This window comes from Tenrec ecaudatus, chromosome 13 (genome assembly GCF_050624435.1).
Source record: "Tenrec ecaudatus isolate mTenEca1 chromosome 13, mTenEca1.hap1, whole genome shotgun sequence".
Lineage (NCBI taxonomy): Eukaryota > Metazoa > Chordata > Mammalia > Afrosoricida > Tenrecidae > Tenrec > Tenrec ecaudatus.
The window spans coordinates 1,251,331-1,266,856 of record NC_134542.1 but is presented as its reverse complement, the minus strand read 5'-3'; the positions used below and the strand labels follow the sequence as shown (position 1 = coordinate 1,266,856).

Here is a 15,526-nt window from a genome sequence, read left to right as displayed (position 1 = left end):
TCAAAACCAAAATTACCAAACTCACTGCTGTCGAGCCAATGCCAACTCTTGAGACCTTACAGGGGCAGGGTAGAACTGCCCCTTTGAGTTTCTAAGACTGTCACTGTTAACCTCATCTTTCTCCTGAGGATCGGTTGGTGGTTTTGAACAGCCAACCTTGTGGTTAGCAGCTGGGGTAGCCACGATGCCACCAGGCCTCCTTGGAGATTATCAAAGACACCAGTGGAGTCCAGCGATACCCAGAGCCCCCACCACAGCACAGCCCACCCATCTGGCTCCTGCTCCCAGTGCCCCCAGGTTCTGCAGACACACTGACCCCTGTTGTCAGAGACGGCTGACAAGGTAAGGGTTCCTGTCTAAGCCTGCCCCCGGCCGCCCCCATGGGGACACAGGAGGGGCTCACCTCCACAGAGTAGGACATGTTGTCATTGGTTGTGTCATTGATCCTGGAGAAGAGGTCTTCACAGAGCTGCGTTATCATTGGGAGGACCAGGGAAAAACAGTGACGTGTCAGGCGACAGTGCTGGGGGTGACAGGGGCCCCAGAACTACACCCCCACAGAGCCTCGGCAGCATGCCCTGGCTGGGCCCCTCACAGGACTTCCATCACAAAGCCCTGGAGCAAAGCATCCCCTTCTGTTCAGCCAGGGGCCCCCCGCCCACCCCAGGAGCATCCTGCCCACGGATCACATCTCTTCTCCCCCTCCTCACTGTGCAGGTGGTCACCCTGTCCAGCCCATAGAGAGGAACATGTGGGGAATCCCTGACCAGCTGGGACCAGACATACGCTGGTGGGCAGTACATTCTGTCCTCCATCCCAAGTCTCCAGCCCTTGAAGCCACTTTGACCCTCCCTAACCAAGCATGGGGGCTCAGAGTCTCTCCCAGGCTACTCTGTGGGGCTCCCTCAATCTCCTGCTTGCATTGCCCCGTCCCTGGCCCAACAGGTCCCAGCATGTCCCTGAAGCCCGGTTCCGGCATGCACCCTCTGTCCCATGTGGCCCTGCAGCCCCCAGCCCATCCCTCGGGTCCGTGCCTGTGGGATGATGCCCTGCTGCTCCTTCTCCTGCTTGCCCATCATGGTGTAGGACTTGCCGGCGCCCGTCTGCCCGTAGGCGAAGATGCACACGTTGTAGCCCTCGAAGGCGTGCTGCAGCATCTCCTCGCCAATGTCCCGGTACACTTGCTTCTGGGAGGCATAGTTGATGTCTTCAGGCTGGGAGACAGGGAGGGCGGCGGTCAGAGGCTGGCGGCCATGAGGGCTTGGGCCACGGTGCCCACCCCAGAGCCCCGTGTCACAGCTGGCTCACCGAGGTGTGGGACCAGTAGGAGTAGTCGAAGCTGAAACTCTTGGGTGTCTCCTTAGGCTGCTTGGGATTGACGATGGCTGCAGACAGAGAGGCCACACAGTGAGTGGGGAGACTGGGTTCACACTGCTGAACCCCACACAGACACAGGGAGCCATAAGGCGGGGTCCCAGGGGCAGACACCGGTGGTGACACACGGGACAGTTGACAGCAGGACAGCCACAGAGTGGTGAGGGGCCCGGGGCTGCATCTGCTCTGGGCACTGCCTGGCAGAACCTCTCAGGCCCCTGGGTCCCCCCTCCTCTGCTCTCCCCTGCACGGCACTTTGCTTCTGCCTTTCCCACACCTCTTTCGGGGACCTGTGGCGCCAATCAGAAATGCCGTGTGCCATTCAGAAGGGTCACCAAGACTGGAGATGGGTGTTCTCTCCCTGGTCACAGGGTGGCAGGAGGGAACCTAAATGCCCCAGGTCTGCCTTCTTCAGCTGTTCCATGCCCCACCCACCCCCACCTCCACCCTAGAGGCTCCCTGCAGCCCCTCTCTCCCAGCCTAACTCCCAGTGGACAGGCAGCTTCCCCAGAGGAAGATGCAGTCCTGTGGTGGGAAGAAACAGGTCCCCAGGGCCTGTGCGTGGGCCAGCTCTGGTCAGCACATTGACACACCTCCACCCAACTGTCCCCCGGGAGCTGGGCCTCCCTAAACCTGCCAGCTTCCCATACTAAGGACACGAAAGCTGGCGCCCAGGAAGAATGGAGAAATGAGGGCTAAGGGGTGGAGGGGGGCAGCCTGGCTTCACTAGAGAGGGGAGCCAGGAGGAAATAAAATGAGGCCATCTGTAAGCATCAGAATGTCCTCACAGCACGAGCACTCTGAGTGCTGTGTGCCCGCCGGTCACACATACACAGACTCACAGTGAGCCCACGTGGGTTTCTGAGACGTAGCTGTTTACCGGAGTAGAAAGCCCAGTCTCTTTCCCAAGGAGCTGGGTCTCGTTCTCAGGTGAGGTCAGCGGGGCCACATCACCAGGCACCTTGAGGGCCTGAGGGAAGTCACAGGCCAACTCGCAGCCGCTGCGCCACCGTGACAAGACGGGGTGTTCACATCATGTTGCTGCAGTTCGGTGCCACCAAGTAGATGCCAAACCATAGCGACCCCATGGGTCACTGGCCCTTCTCTACTGGGGCCACAGTACTAATGCATCTCACTGAGAGTCTTCTTTCTCCACCCACTGGTCCCTCCTGGCCGTGCGTCCAAAGCACGTGAGGCCAGGTGTCACCATCGCCCCTTCGGAGGGGTGTTCTGGCTGTCCACCTGTGTTTGCTGCTCTTCACCAGCGCCGTGGCTCAAAGGCGTCGATCCTGTTGGCACCTGTACTCTGGTTCTTGTTTGAAGGGCTGACCAAAGGGTACAATACTTTGTGGGCTTCCCAGGAGACCCACGGAGCTGACTTGGGTTGGAGAAGCCGTTGGCTCCGTGTTGACGCTCTTGCTTGTTCTCTCTGGGTCCCCAGAGCAGGCACAGGAGCCCGGGTCTAGGAGCAGGGCTGCAGGAGGAAGGCCCTGGGGCATTCCTGCAGCTTCATCTGGAACCCTTTCCCTCTGCGGACACCTCTTCCCCTTGGTGCAGAGATGGGGCTCTCCAAGAGCAGTCCCCCAGAGCCCTACCAAGACAGCATGGGGTGGAGGAAGGCCTGGGGTCAAATCCTGGCCCAGTTCCCTCCTGCCACCAGCAAGACACGGACAGAGACAGAAGACCACACTGACCCCAGTCTCTTAAGTGGCTTTCTGAAGGGCTCAGCCATAACCTGGGGTCTGAGCCTGGGCTCAGGGAGTGTCCACCCCCCCCCCCATTCACTGCTGTGGAGATGGGGACATTGAGGCTCAGAGGTCACAAGCCCAGAGCACAGGCCTCCATCCTGAGCAAACCCCAAAGTCCTGCAGGGGGTGTGGTGGGTCTCGTTCTCAGGTGAGGTCAGCGGGGCCACATCACCAGGCACCTTGAGGGCCTGAGGGAAGAATGAGAACTTTCTAGAAGCTTCAACGACTGTCCTCCACAAAGTGAGGACACAGAAATGCCTTCTAACCCCGGCCGCCTCTGCCAGCGCTGCTCACGGGGATGAGTCTGTGTGGCATGCCATCTGCTGGCCCCTTAAACTAGTAGGTTTGGGCATTTGAATGAAAAGTACTATTTACCTGGGGAGTGACGACATGGTGACAAATTGTTTAAACATTTCTAACGGAGCTGCAATTGGCCCCCTTGAGAGAACCCAGTGTTTTCTCTTCATCAGTCAAGTTTTGAGGGTCTTCCAGCACCCCCTTGGAGCAGGGCGCCCCCTTTGCTTCCTCAAAAGGACAGCTGCTGCCAGGCCACCTCTCTCCCAGTAAACGCTCCTGGGGCAAACCCAGCTGAGCGCCACTTCTCCAAGTGCACAAGGGAGATAACAGCGCTGCAGCCGGCCGCCACACCCAGCTACCTGTGTGTCCACCCTGGGCCATGTCCCTGGGCTGCCCAAGGTCCCAACACCCAGCCCTCCACCCAGACACCTGAGCCCTCCCTACTGCTGTTCCTTCAGGAAGGCTTCCCTGAGCTCACCCAGGCTTCAACGGTGCTTCCAGCACTTTCCGCCGGCCTGTTACTGCTGTTTTCTCCAAAAGGAACATTGCTCTTCTGGGCAATTCCCCCTGCCTCTCTCTGACACTCACACATGCACGCACACACTCCACATGCACACATACGGACACACAGTTACCCTTTCACACATGACACACACATATTACCCCTTACACTTTCTCACGTACCTTACACTTTCTCACTGCTGCACAGTCTCTTCCTCCCACACACATACACTCACACATTCACACTCATTCTTACATACCATCTTATGCTCGCATTGACACACATTCATTCTCTCTCACACACACTCTCAAATGGATGCTCTTCCACCGTTTGGCTCCATGCTGCTCCATGCCCTCTCTCCGAGGCCACGAACACAGTGCTGCTCACAGGTTGAGTTCCCCGGGTGTCCACTGCTGGGTCACCCCTGTGAGCAGTGCTCTCTGGCTTGATGAAAAGGGGAGCCTGCCTAGAAGCACACTGTGGACATGGGCTGGGTGTCCTCAGTCTCATCTCCTGTAAGTGGTCCCAGGCTGCCCCCAGGACAGGGCGCAAGGTTCCTCTCTCGTGCCACCCTCTCCAGTGCCAAGTTTGCCCATCCACTGCTTGTCATGGCGATATGGCCCTGCAAGCTTTGGCATCTCTGGCCTCATGGGGCTGAATGCTGCTCGCATGTTCTGTGAGGCTGTGAGCCCTTCCACTTCCTCCCATACAGTCTCTAGACGCATGTGTCCTCCACAGCAGGACGTCGCTCTGATCCCACTGCGTTTGGCTGGGAGTTTCTTCCTCACTTTGAGTGGGGGCAGTTCTGCCAGGACCTGTGCAGTGTGGGGGCCCCTTGAGTGCCCTCCAGATGCTATGGGCTATATGGACCTTCTCTTGAGAACAGACTTAGGGCAGAGGTGGCTGGTAGATGGGGAACTCCCAAAACTGCAACATCTCAGGTCAGGCAGGTACCAGGCACCCCAAGTGCCTGGAGCGGGTGGGCCCCTTGTGGAAGGCATGCTTTCTGCCTGTATTTAAATGCCAACTTCTGCCCGGGGCTGGTTGAAGGGATGCAGCTACTCAGGAATCAATTCTGGTCCCTGTTCGGTGTTCACTCAGGCCTGAGGAGGGCAGGATGAGGGTTGGGCAGCCACAGCCTGGGGTCTGCTCTCTGGACCAGTGAGTGGGTGTGTGGTGCCTCTGGAAGGGCCTTCATGGAAAGCCATGGTCAGGCAGCATGTGGCGGCCTTAAAGCTGAGGGTCAGCACACTCAGCCTTTCAGAGCTCAGCAAAGGTGAGCCCCTGTCCCCCACCCCCAGTCTCCACCCTCCTGCTCCCAGAGCCAGCCAAGGGGGCCATCTACACAATTTCTCCAGAGGGCAGGTCAGAAGCTTCAAGGGGGCTAGCTCAGCCCACCAGGCCCACTCCCTCCCCGAGCCCTTCCCAGTGGGGCCAAACAGCCCCTAGAGCATCCATCTCACTTGTGTGACACCCCTCCTCCTGCCTGCACCCAGCCCTGGACAACTCAGTGTGTGGCCAGATGTGGCCATTCCCAAATATCAGGAGAGATGAGGGTTTTGCTGTGAACGCGTGTTCTTCCCATTCCTTCTGCAGGTTTCCAATAGGGTCTGGCGGTTTAGCTAGGGTTTGGTGGTGTGAGTAGGGTTGATGGGCTTGATAGAGTTTGGCAGTTTGGGTGGGGTTGGGTGGTTTTGTAGAGTTTGGGGTCATAGGATGGGCTGGATAGGGCCCGGCAGTTCCAGGAAAGTTTGGTGAGCCCAAACTTGGCAGTTCTATAAGGGGGCGCTTGGCGGGTTTGGGAGGTTTGGCTCTGATGGCTCTTGCTGAAACTGTGCCACCAGTTGAAGTTACCGGATGCCCCTCCTGCCATAAGTCCTGGCCCTGGGGTGGGTGGACTTTCTCCTGGACACTTCTGAAGTTCTGGGTCAGCTCACAAAGGCATCAACAGTGGTTAGTTAGATCCTGGTGGTGCCTCACCACATGTCCTTTTCCCACCAAAGGTTACATGGGCATCATGCTCACCCACGAGCCGAGGCTCCCACTCAGGAGACACGGTTCTACTGAAGAATCCAGTTTTGCACAGTTGATGGCTCCCCACTTCCCCCCCCCACACACACACACCTCAAGGCTTTCTATGGGCACAGGTGGGACAGGTCAGAATGCTAAAAAGCTAATGCCCTGGACCAGTGCTCAGCAGGACTGCTGGACAAACTCCCCAGCCTCCTGGCTTCTCCAAAGGACACCCTTAGCCTGCCCTGTAGGTCAGAGGGCCCCAGAGGGCTGAGCCCACTGCCCATGGTGGTCACCATTCACCCAGGTGCTCTTATGGCCCTCCTTCACCTCCCCGTTCCCCCAAACCTTTGTCTCCATGATTGCTTCCGTGTGCCAAACAGTGACAGACCCCTGTGACAGCGATGCACTGGGTACCAGCCCCAGAGTTCTCACAGCCTGGATTTTAGGGGTGATCACGGCCTACAGACCCCCAGAATTTCAGAGCAGCCACTTCCCCACCCAGACCCCACCCCCACAGGCCCTGCCTTTCTTCCTACCTTCCCAGAAGTGGGTGCCCAGGATGCGCCCCTGCCAGTGGGGACCCCTCCTGCAAGCCTGCAGCAGCATCTGGCCAGGGTCTGGCACTGAGGGGCACCTATGTGTGGGTGGAGCCTGGCCTTCCCTGTCCCCACTGTCAGAAGACCGACAGGCGAGGCCCAGGTGGCCACAGGCACGGACACAATGATGGTTCTGGGCCTGACGCCTGCTCTCTGGCAGTGGGAGCCCAGAGTCCCTGGGGGTGCCGCCCGGCTCGTCCGAGTACTCACTGGTGGTGCTTCCAGACATCTGGATGATGCACTTGGAGTCCCGGCTCATCTCTCGGGAGTTGAAGGGGCGGACACGCACTGCTACCTTCACTGAGGCCCCGGCCATGGCTGCGGCCTCTCTCGGTCACTCCTGTGACAGCGGGGGCCTAGGGGCTCACCTGCAGGGAGAAGAAGGGGTCAGAAGTGCTATGGAGGATTTCACCCAGACCCTCAGACACCTCCCTGAGGCACAGGTCCACAAGGAGGGACAGCAGTGAGCGGGGAGGCGCACAGATGAGACGTGTCCCAGAATCCTTGCTGCCCTGGGAAAGCGAATGCTCAGTATGGGAACAGCGCCTGGTGCCACCCTGAGCCCAGCATTGGGACACACCCAAAATGTGTCTTTGTGGATGTCAGCAAACAAAGGGCTGGAGCCCAGATTCCCACCACCCCCTGCAATCAGGAGGCCTGGGTAGTGGAGTGAGTCGCTCATTGGGCCGCTAGTTGCAAAGTCACCAGTTCAAGCCCACCCACTGCTCCATGGAGAACTATGAGACTGTCTGCCCCCGTACGCATTCACAGGGGACGTTCTATTCTGCCCTACATGGATGCTCTGAGTTGGAATTGATGTGATGGCAGTGAGCTTACCCTGGGTTTACCAACCCCACTGGATACAGAAAAGACCCATGCCGAGGCAAACCACCAGATGCCCAAGACTGAAGAGAAGGTTCTCAGAGCTTCCAGAGGGCCATCAAGTGGGCCTACCAGACGAACAGCCCACATGTCACCAGCAGCGTGCTCGCTAGACAACCAACCATGAAGACAATGCCTATTACCCTGGGGTGCTGGGCTCAGCCAAACTCCTGACCAAGCAGGGAAGCAGAAGGAAGGGCTTCCGGCGTGTGGTTTACTTCCGGGGCAGGATGACACAGAACGTGTCTCTGACAAAGGAGGAGGTGTGGGGACCGAGGAGGAGGTGGGAACTCAGCCAACAGGACACCGGAGCTGCCCCGAGGGGAGTGTCCTTATCAGAAGAGGATCCCACCGGGGAAGAAGATGGGGCCAGTGATGGCTTCACAACCTGAAGAGGGTCTGCCTGGGAGGGCTGGCGAATGAAAAATGGATCCAAGGAGAACAGCTGCCTCATATGTCATTGATTCCAGAGAACATCTTCCTGAAGACAGACGCTACAGTCACAGTATCAGAAAGATGCGTGTCTAGTCCCAGTGAGTCACACCACACCCACCAGTTCCTGCCAGCGCCTAGAGCGCACTACACGGTATGAGCAACAACCAGAGGAACTTGGTGGGAGGACGTGAGAGAGAGACCCCCGTGGGGGGCATGAGCTAGTGAGGGAGGGGGCAGAGAGGCTGACTCTAGTTACAAAGACACCAGGTCAAATCCAAAGCCACCAAATGAAGGCAGATCAATGTCCCTGCAGACCCGTGGGGGCATCAGGTAAACCAAAAGATGAACGCTGTCAAGGATTGCGTGGTGCTCAGGCCCGCGGTGGGTGCTCGTGGAAGCCGCAGACACTGAGGGGTCCGCCGTACCAAGACCTCTTTATGTGATGAGGACTCACGGGGCGGGACCCGTCGTGCACGGTGTGGGCAGTCCCCTCCTACGCATGGAAAGGTGGACATTGAGTAAGGAGACAGAAGCACTGGTGCCTTTGAACCGCGGTGCTGAGAATACTGAAAGTGCCGTGGGCTGCCAGATGGGCAAACAAATCCGTCTTAGAAGAAGTACAGCCAGAAGGCTCCTTTGAAGAGGACAGAGGACATATCATCAGGAGAGGCAAGTCGCTGGAGAAGATCATGCTTGGTCAAGTACAGCGGCATCCAAAGCTGTCCTCCCCAGGCTGCCCTCTCTCGGTAGAGTCCGGGCAAGGGCCTAATCTGTGGTGTCCCAACCTCCCATCTGTAGGGAGGTGGCCTTCAATGAGACGTATTGACACAGTGGCTGCAATGAGCTCCACGTGACCATGGTGAGAGTGGTGCAGCACCGGGCGGTGTTTTGGTCTATTGTTCTGCGGTTGCTCTGAGTCAGAACCAGCTGACCCAACACCTAACAGACAAAGCAACAAGCACAAGTCACGGAGTGCCTGTGACCGGCTCCCTGCAGCCTGGAGAAAGGACGCTCTCCGGAAGCAGAGAGAGGCTGTGTGGCCCTGCCGACAGCCATGCTCAGGCTCCCAGCCTCTGGAAGTCTGAGAGGAGACCTGTCTAAGTCCTGTGGTGGTTTTTTGTTGCCAGCACCCTGTGGGGCTGAGACGGCGGCAGCCTCTGAGACCTGCCCTCTGAGCGTCCATCAAATCCCTCCTTCTAGAAGGACGTCTGCCTAGTCCAGCTCACACTGCCCTCTCTCCGGACAGTCTGAGCTATGACCCCTTCTGTAGTGTGCCAACCTCCCATCTGTAGAGGCTAAGGACCCCTGGCCCTGCCATCAGGACCCCAAGAACAAAGCAGGAGGGGCTGAAACCCGCCAGGCTCATGTCTGCAGGTGGAGGGGCACAGCAAGGGCTGGGGCAGAGTGGCATGTGGGCCCTCCGCTTCCAGATGGTGACCAGCGCCAGCGCTTTGGCTCCCCAGAGCTCTGTGGAACAGGCTTAGTGTAGACAAGGGTCAGGCCTTACAAAGCCCCGGAGGTGGGGTAACACCAGACCACCCTTCGGTGGGAGCCAACAAGTGCAGTAGTCAGAAGGGAGGGAATTCAGGATGGCTGGAGTCAGGCGCAGTCACTGCATCACAGCCCCTCAGCACAAAACAGCCCATGTCCGAATACCCCGAGCAATTTCCATCATGGCGTCACGTCTGGGGGCCAGGGCGAAGGGTCTCACCCCTTCGAGACTCTGGGAAACTGGATTAAGGCTTAGGGCTGTGAGGCCGGGGGAGAACAAGGGCGGCTCACACTTGTAAATCCTGTGGGGATACGACTGGAGCCAGACTTCTAATAAGCATTGACTAGCTGGGCTGCTAACCCAAGGTCTGCAGTTCAAGACCACCAGGTGCTCCGCAGCAGAAAGGACTTTCTACTCCTAGAAGAAGCTACAGTCGCTGAAGCTCCCTGGGCGGTTCTCTCCTGTACGATGGGGTCGAGATGAGCCGGCATCATCTGCAGACTGTGCAGTTTTGTGTCTATAAAATACATAAGTAAATGGGCAAGTACCTCCCCAAAGTACTGAAACAGAAAGCCATTCGAAGGGAAGGAACTATTTCTCAGAGCACATGCTGGACTAGATGACACAAGGTTTGCAGTGACAGAAGTTACACGCAGGCCTCATAAGGAAACTCCCGACAGGGTTTGCTACGGAATCTGCAATCCAAGGGAACATTGGAAAATAAGGACAAAGAAAGTCTCACCTCCCCACTAGCACACATACTGCAAAGTCAGAGTAAGTTTCAACGTACAGGAATGACACGTGGACCGGGAGAGTGATGAGAACGAAGAGGTGGGTGCAAAAACAGACACACGCGCGCACACACACACACACACACACACACATCCAGCAAGTGATAAGGCGGCGTTCGATATCAGGTAAGGTTTGCATTGAGACCGCTGGCTAGCCCATTGAAAAATCAAGTTCGAACCTTCTCTTTAAAAGCATTGCAAGAAAATGCAGGCGGCTAGGCCTCTGGGCCTGGGCAGAGGCATTCCCACACACAGGGGACTTGTGCTCTCAGGGGAGGGGCGTGTCCAGTGGTCCCACCACCCACAGTTAGAAAAGCTTTTTTTTAAAAAAAGCCCTGCATCTGTTTAACGTAGTCAAAGAGCGATTGAAGCAATGGGGGAAGCAGGAGGCCCAGATTCCAGTGGGGGCGGGGGGCGGGGGGGTGGCTCACAGGCAGGAGCTGCATTCCCAGCACTCTGCCCGGTGTTGGCATGCTGGTCACAGGGCCGGGGTGGAGATCTGGAGTCTTCCCAGGCCAGCCGCTGTTGCCCAGAGACAGAGGATGGCTGAGCTTCAAACTTGAGAGAGCAGGACCCCCCGGAGGGAGAGGTGGGGAACCGAGCCCCTCACCCAATCCACCTTCGTAACTGTTTGCTTTTTTGCCAACTAAAACTGAGGAAGGCTTTTTTACTTAATAAAAACAAAACATTTTACGGTGAACCATTAGAGGTAACTCAAACCTCTGGAGGTGATGGTGGCGTCGCCACGCCCCTTCTGCAGGAAACACACTGGCACCTCCCCGGTGAGCACCCCCTGCCAGGGCTCTGTAGGGACATTGTCCTCTGACAGGTGACCTTCCTGAGTCTAGGAATTCTATCCATGGCCATTGCTTCTCCCTTTGATGCCACGGCGTACAAAAGAGCGTGGGCTTTTGGAGGGCACGGGAAAAGGGGGGGGTTCAGACCCATAAGGAAGGGAATCGCCCACGCACGACCCAGAGTGAGTAGGAGTGATCCAAGAAGGACTTTGAAATTACGGAAACTGGTATGCTCAGAATGAGCGGGAAAGGGGCGGGGAAATGGAGACATCCCCCCCTCCACCCCGCCCCCGGAGGATCAGAAATGATGGAAAATATGTCAAATAGAGATTCTAGAACTAGAAGCTGAAGGGATTCGATACTACAAGGGAAGAGAATGCTGATGAGCCCGAGGCTGGGTCAACAGAAAAGAGACATGGCTGAGGGCAGAGGTTGAAGTCCAAGGATGGAAGTTAGTAGTTTTCCTGTCCTGTCGCCTCCTGAGAAGGGACCCTATAGTAAGAACACGCACCAAAATCTGCCTACACCTGTCACGTAGCACACTTCAACATTAAATTAAAGCCTTCAGATGAGTGCTCTCCGATCACGGTGGAATTTAGCTATCCAGCAATACAGAAACATCAAATGCATAAGCCTACTAAATTCCCCATTGCTTGAAGACCAGCAAATACTTCTGAATAACCCATAGGTCAGAGAGAGAGAGAGAGAGAGAGAGAGAGAGAGAGAGAGAGAGAGAGAGAGAGAGAGAGAGAGAGAGAGAGGAGTATCAGACATGTTTTGAGGTAAACGGTATTGACGGGGGAGGGGTCATCACCTGACGGGAGCTGTCAAGTTCTCTGGAACACACTGAGAGTCCCAACAGTCTACAACAGAATTCAGGAGCTTGTAGGGCAGCAGCTGGGTGCTTTACCAGGGCATCTGGCTCACCCCTTAGCCCACAGGTAGCAGGATTCGGGCATCTTGAATACAGAGAACTCGGAAGGAGCTGAATTGAAGAGGAGCCCGGTCTGCAGGAAAGGAACCACTTGCTCTGCATTTGCTCCCGTCCTTGCACCCTTGTGGAAGGCTCAGCTCTTTCCTGAGTTTGGCTTTGCCGTTCTCGGCGTGGTATTTCAAGATAAGTGACTAAACCTTCCAGATACCGCACTGAGAAGACAGAAGCCAAACACAAGTGACTTCATGCTTTAGAATTCTATTTAGGACATCTAAATCAGGCATCAGTGAGCAGAATAAGTTCATGATGAAGCAACAAAGGACTGGAAGAAGCTGTGGGTCTGAGGAGAGGGCTGGGCTGGGGGTGGGGAGAAGGCTGGGCTGAGATGGGAGAGGGCTGGGCTGGGGGTGGGTGAGAGGGCTGACTAGGGGAGATGGCTGGGCTGGGGTGCGGAGGACTGGGCTGGGGATCTGGCAAGAGGGCTGGGTTGGGGGTTGGGGGAGAAGGTTGGGCTGGAGGGGTGAGGGCTGGGCTGGGGGTCTGGGGAGAGGGCTAGGGGTCTCAGGAACTCATGTACCTTTGCTAGACTCTTCTAAGCGGTCTTCATATTTGACTTTAAAACCACTCTTGGTAAACTAACTAACAAATGGTTCTGGCTTCTTAAAAGATCTAATCTGGGCTGGCAAATGCTGGCGCCCATGAAAACAAACACCAGGTTGCTCGTTCGCATTACTGTTTCTCAGTAGAGAGAGCAGGAGAGATGGAGAGCCATCCGCATCTGATGGCATGGTGGCCGACATGCCCTCTCATTGTACAGCCCCTGGGGCCATGCACAAATCTCAAATACCAGCAGAACTCCCAGGACGAGGAGAAGAAAAGAAGCAGGAGGAGCTGAAATCCAGGTGGCCCCCAGTGGGCACACGATGGTGAGCCTGCTGACATCAAGACCCAGAGTTGCTCTCCAGACCGAGTGTGAAGCCATTTCCTCTCGATTCTGGACTTCAGATGCACCTGGCCTCTCAGCTCACCTAGCGTTAGCAGTGCCATCGTCTGAATCCATCCTAGTGGAGACCCAGCTCCTTGGCTCAAGCAGGCCCAGGCTTTTGCCCTTGGACATGGCAGCCTCCTTCGTCAGCTTTGGCCAGTGGCCCCATTGCTCTGGCGCACTGCATGGTCGCCCGAAACGCCAGGACAATCTGGTGAAGTTCTGAAGCTTCGTCCATTGCGATCCAGGGCACTGTGGCCCTCCTCTCGTCCAGCAGTTTGCAGATTTCTTAGCTGCTCCAGGGATGAGGACGCTGTGATCTGCTTGGAGGACAATCAAGGCAGCTCCTCAGGCCAGTCCCTGTGGGTAGGGTTCCTCTCTCTTCCCCCCTCGGTCTAAGCGGATGGGTTTTCTGCTGCACTTGGTTAGTGCCAGCGACAGACTTAACTCTTTAAGCCACCTCCTCAAGGAGCATTTGAGGACAGGGGCCCTCCTTTTGTGCAATAGGACTTGTCCCTGTCTTTCCCTTTCATTCTCATTCGGTACCATTCAGTTGCAGGCTCACCTCTTTCCCCTTGCGTTACGTATAAACGGACATTGTCTAGATGGCCACGGAGGAGAGAGAGGCGGTCTCCTCGAGAGCCCTGAGAACTAAAGCCATCTGTCTGTGCTGAGTTTCAGACTTGCTTGGCGCCTGCTAGCCACTCTTTCCTCCAAATGTTTCCCATGTTGCCTGGTTGGTTTTTACCCTTTACTCCACAGATCCACAGATGAAGAACTATGCCCTTAGATAAACTATTATTTGATTTAGATGATTTGGAAGATGAGATTTGGGGCTTGGAACTGATGTAAGACTTTTGGGTTTAACATGATGGGATTCGTGTGTTTTGCATGTGGCAATGGTACGACCTTTGGGGGGTGGGGTGGAGCTAGAGGATGAATGTTATGGATCAAATGATGTCACCCAAAATTATTTGTTGTTATTCTTAGCCTCTATGCTTGCTATCATGATTGCCTTTGAGAATCTCCTTTCTGAGGTTCGTGAGAAAGGATTAGCTCAAGGTGTGTCTTGAGTCAATATCTTTTGAGATATGAAAGAGAGCAAACACACACACAGAAAAGACCCAGAGATGCTGGTTTGGGGGCTCAGTGGAGTCTATCTAAGGTAGTTAATTGTGCCAACCTGGCTGATAAACACATGTGGGGTTAACTGAAGGGCGGAGGGCTAAATGGCTCAGTGAGCCTTGCCTTTCTAGTTCTCTGGTCTCTGGCTTTGTGATGGTCAGACCAGGGTGTAGCTGCCTTAGCCAGTTCCCTGCTTCAGCTGGCAAGGCTCACTTCCTGCAAGACATCCCCAAGGAGAAACTGCATGAACCTACCCCGATGCAGCCCTGGGTGCTGGAGCAGCCGTGTGGAGACCCCTGCCAGCACCGAGATGCTTACACGCTCACTGATTCGGCTTTCCTCCTGCAGTCGGCATCATTATGTGTGTTTTGTGAGATGGAGGAGGACTTTGTGGATTGGTGTCGAACATAGGGGTTAATGTTGGACTTGTGGGCTTGGGCAGCACTGGGTTGGGATGTTTTCTTGATGTGCACTTACCCTTTATATAAAACTCTCTCTTATACATATGAGTTTCTGCGGATTTGTTTCTCTAATGTCCCCAGACTAACACATTATGGTGCCTTGGGAGTGGGGTCCTGGAGAAACACATCAGAAGATGAGGAGTAGATGCTTCTCTGACCTCTCCCTTGTAGTAGTTCCCTTCTTTGTCTAGCCAGAGGTCAGATAAAGCCACACTGTGTACTCAGTTGTTTTCTGGGGGAAATATGGCAAGTATGAAAATACAAAGTTTGTAAACCCACTTGCTTTCAGCCATTAAAATGTGATCTTTAGATGGGTTTAGGCCATTCCTGAAAAGAAAGCTTTGAAAACATGTCCCACCCAGTGCTTTGGAGCACTCAGAAACCAGTAGTCTTTGTCAGAAACTGGAAAAAATCTGGAACCATGAAGAAAACTCCTCTCTGGACTGAATGTTAAAGGGAGCCTGTGAGCAGGCTGAAAGGCTTGCTCGGTGACCACGTGGACCTACTTGTTGAGTGGAAGTGGGAGAAATGCAGCAATACAGAGACGGGTTGAGTTTGGCCACTGACACCTGTGGACTTGGTTTACAGGGAAAAGGAGAAGACGATCAGGTTGACTGGTCTAAGGTTCATGGCCTAGCACGAGGGGGCCAGGCTCATTGAGTATTGGTGAGAGCCCATGGTCTAAAGGCAAGGCAACCAATGGGCACCCTGTGGAGTGAGGCACTTACCCTTTATATGAAACTCTCTTACACATATGCGTTTCTGTGGATTCATTTCTCCAATGTACCCAGACTCACACACCATCCAAACATGAAAGGGTGACATGGAACCAAGTCACCCCAGAAAGCGGGGTTGCCCGCGCCTCGCTCTCATCTCGGAGAAGTAGAAGGCACTGGGTGAACTAAAGGAGCAAGTGTCGGGAGGTGAAGGCGGACTCCTGCAGTGCCGTCGGGATCAGCGCAAACCCAAGGCTGAGAAATCCGCTCAGTCATGCTCAAGTGTCAGCGCCCCAAGTTCCCAGAGAAGCAAGCACAAAGCCTCCTTGGAAAATGCTCCCCAAGATTCCTGCCCAGTGGGGTGCCACCAACATA

At 55.6% G+C, this 15,526-nt stretch overlaps 1 protein-coding gene across 13 annotated transcripts in view; it reads right to left on the bottom strand.

Annotated features, from left to right (window-relative positions):
- The window catches only part of KIF1A (kinesin family member 1A), a 51,341-nt gene extending 44,471 nt beyond the window's left edge, over positions 1-6,870 (bottom strand). For all 13 annotated transcript variants that reach the window (XM_075528835.1, XM_075528833.1, XM_075528829.1 and 10 more), the window contains exons 1-4: positions 6,744-6,870; positions 1,309-1,385; positions 1,035-1,214; positions 404-469 (exon numbers count right to left, since the gene is read on the bottom strand). In XM_075528835.1, coding sequence (XP_075384950.1) covers positions 404-469; positions 1,035-1,214; positions 1,309-1,385; positions 6,744-6,849 — 429 coding nt within the window. In that variant the 5' untranslated portion in view covers positions 6,850-6,870. The remainder of the gene's footprint in view (positions 1-403; positions 470-1,034; positions 1,215-1,308; positions 1,386-6,743) is intronic.
- Between the last annotated feature and the right edge of the window lie 8,656 nt (positions 6,871-15,526).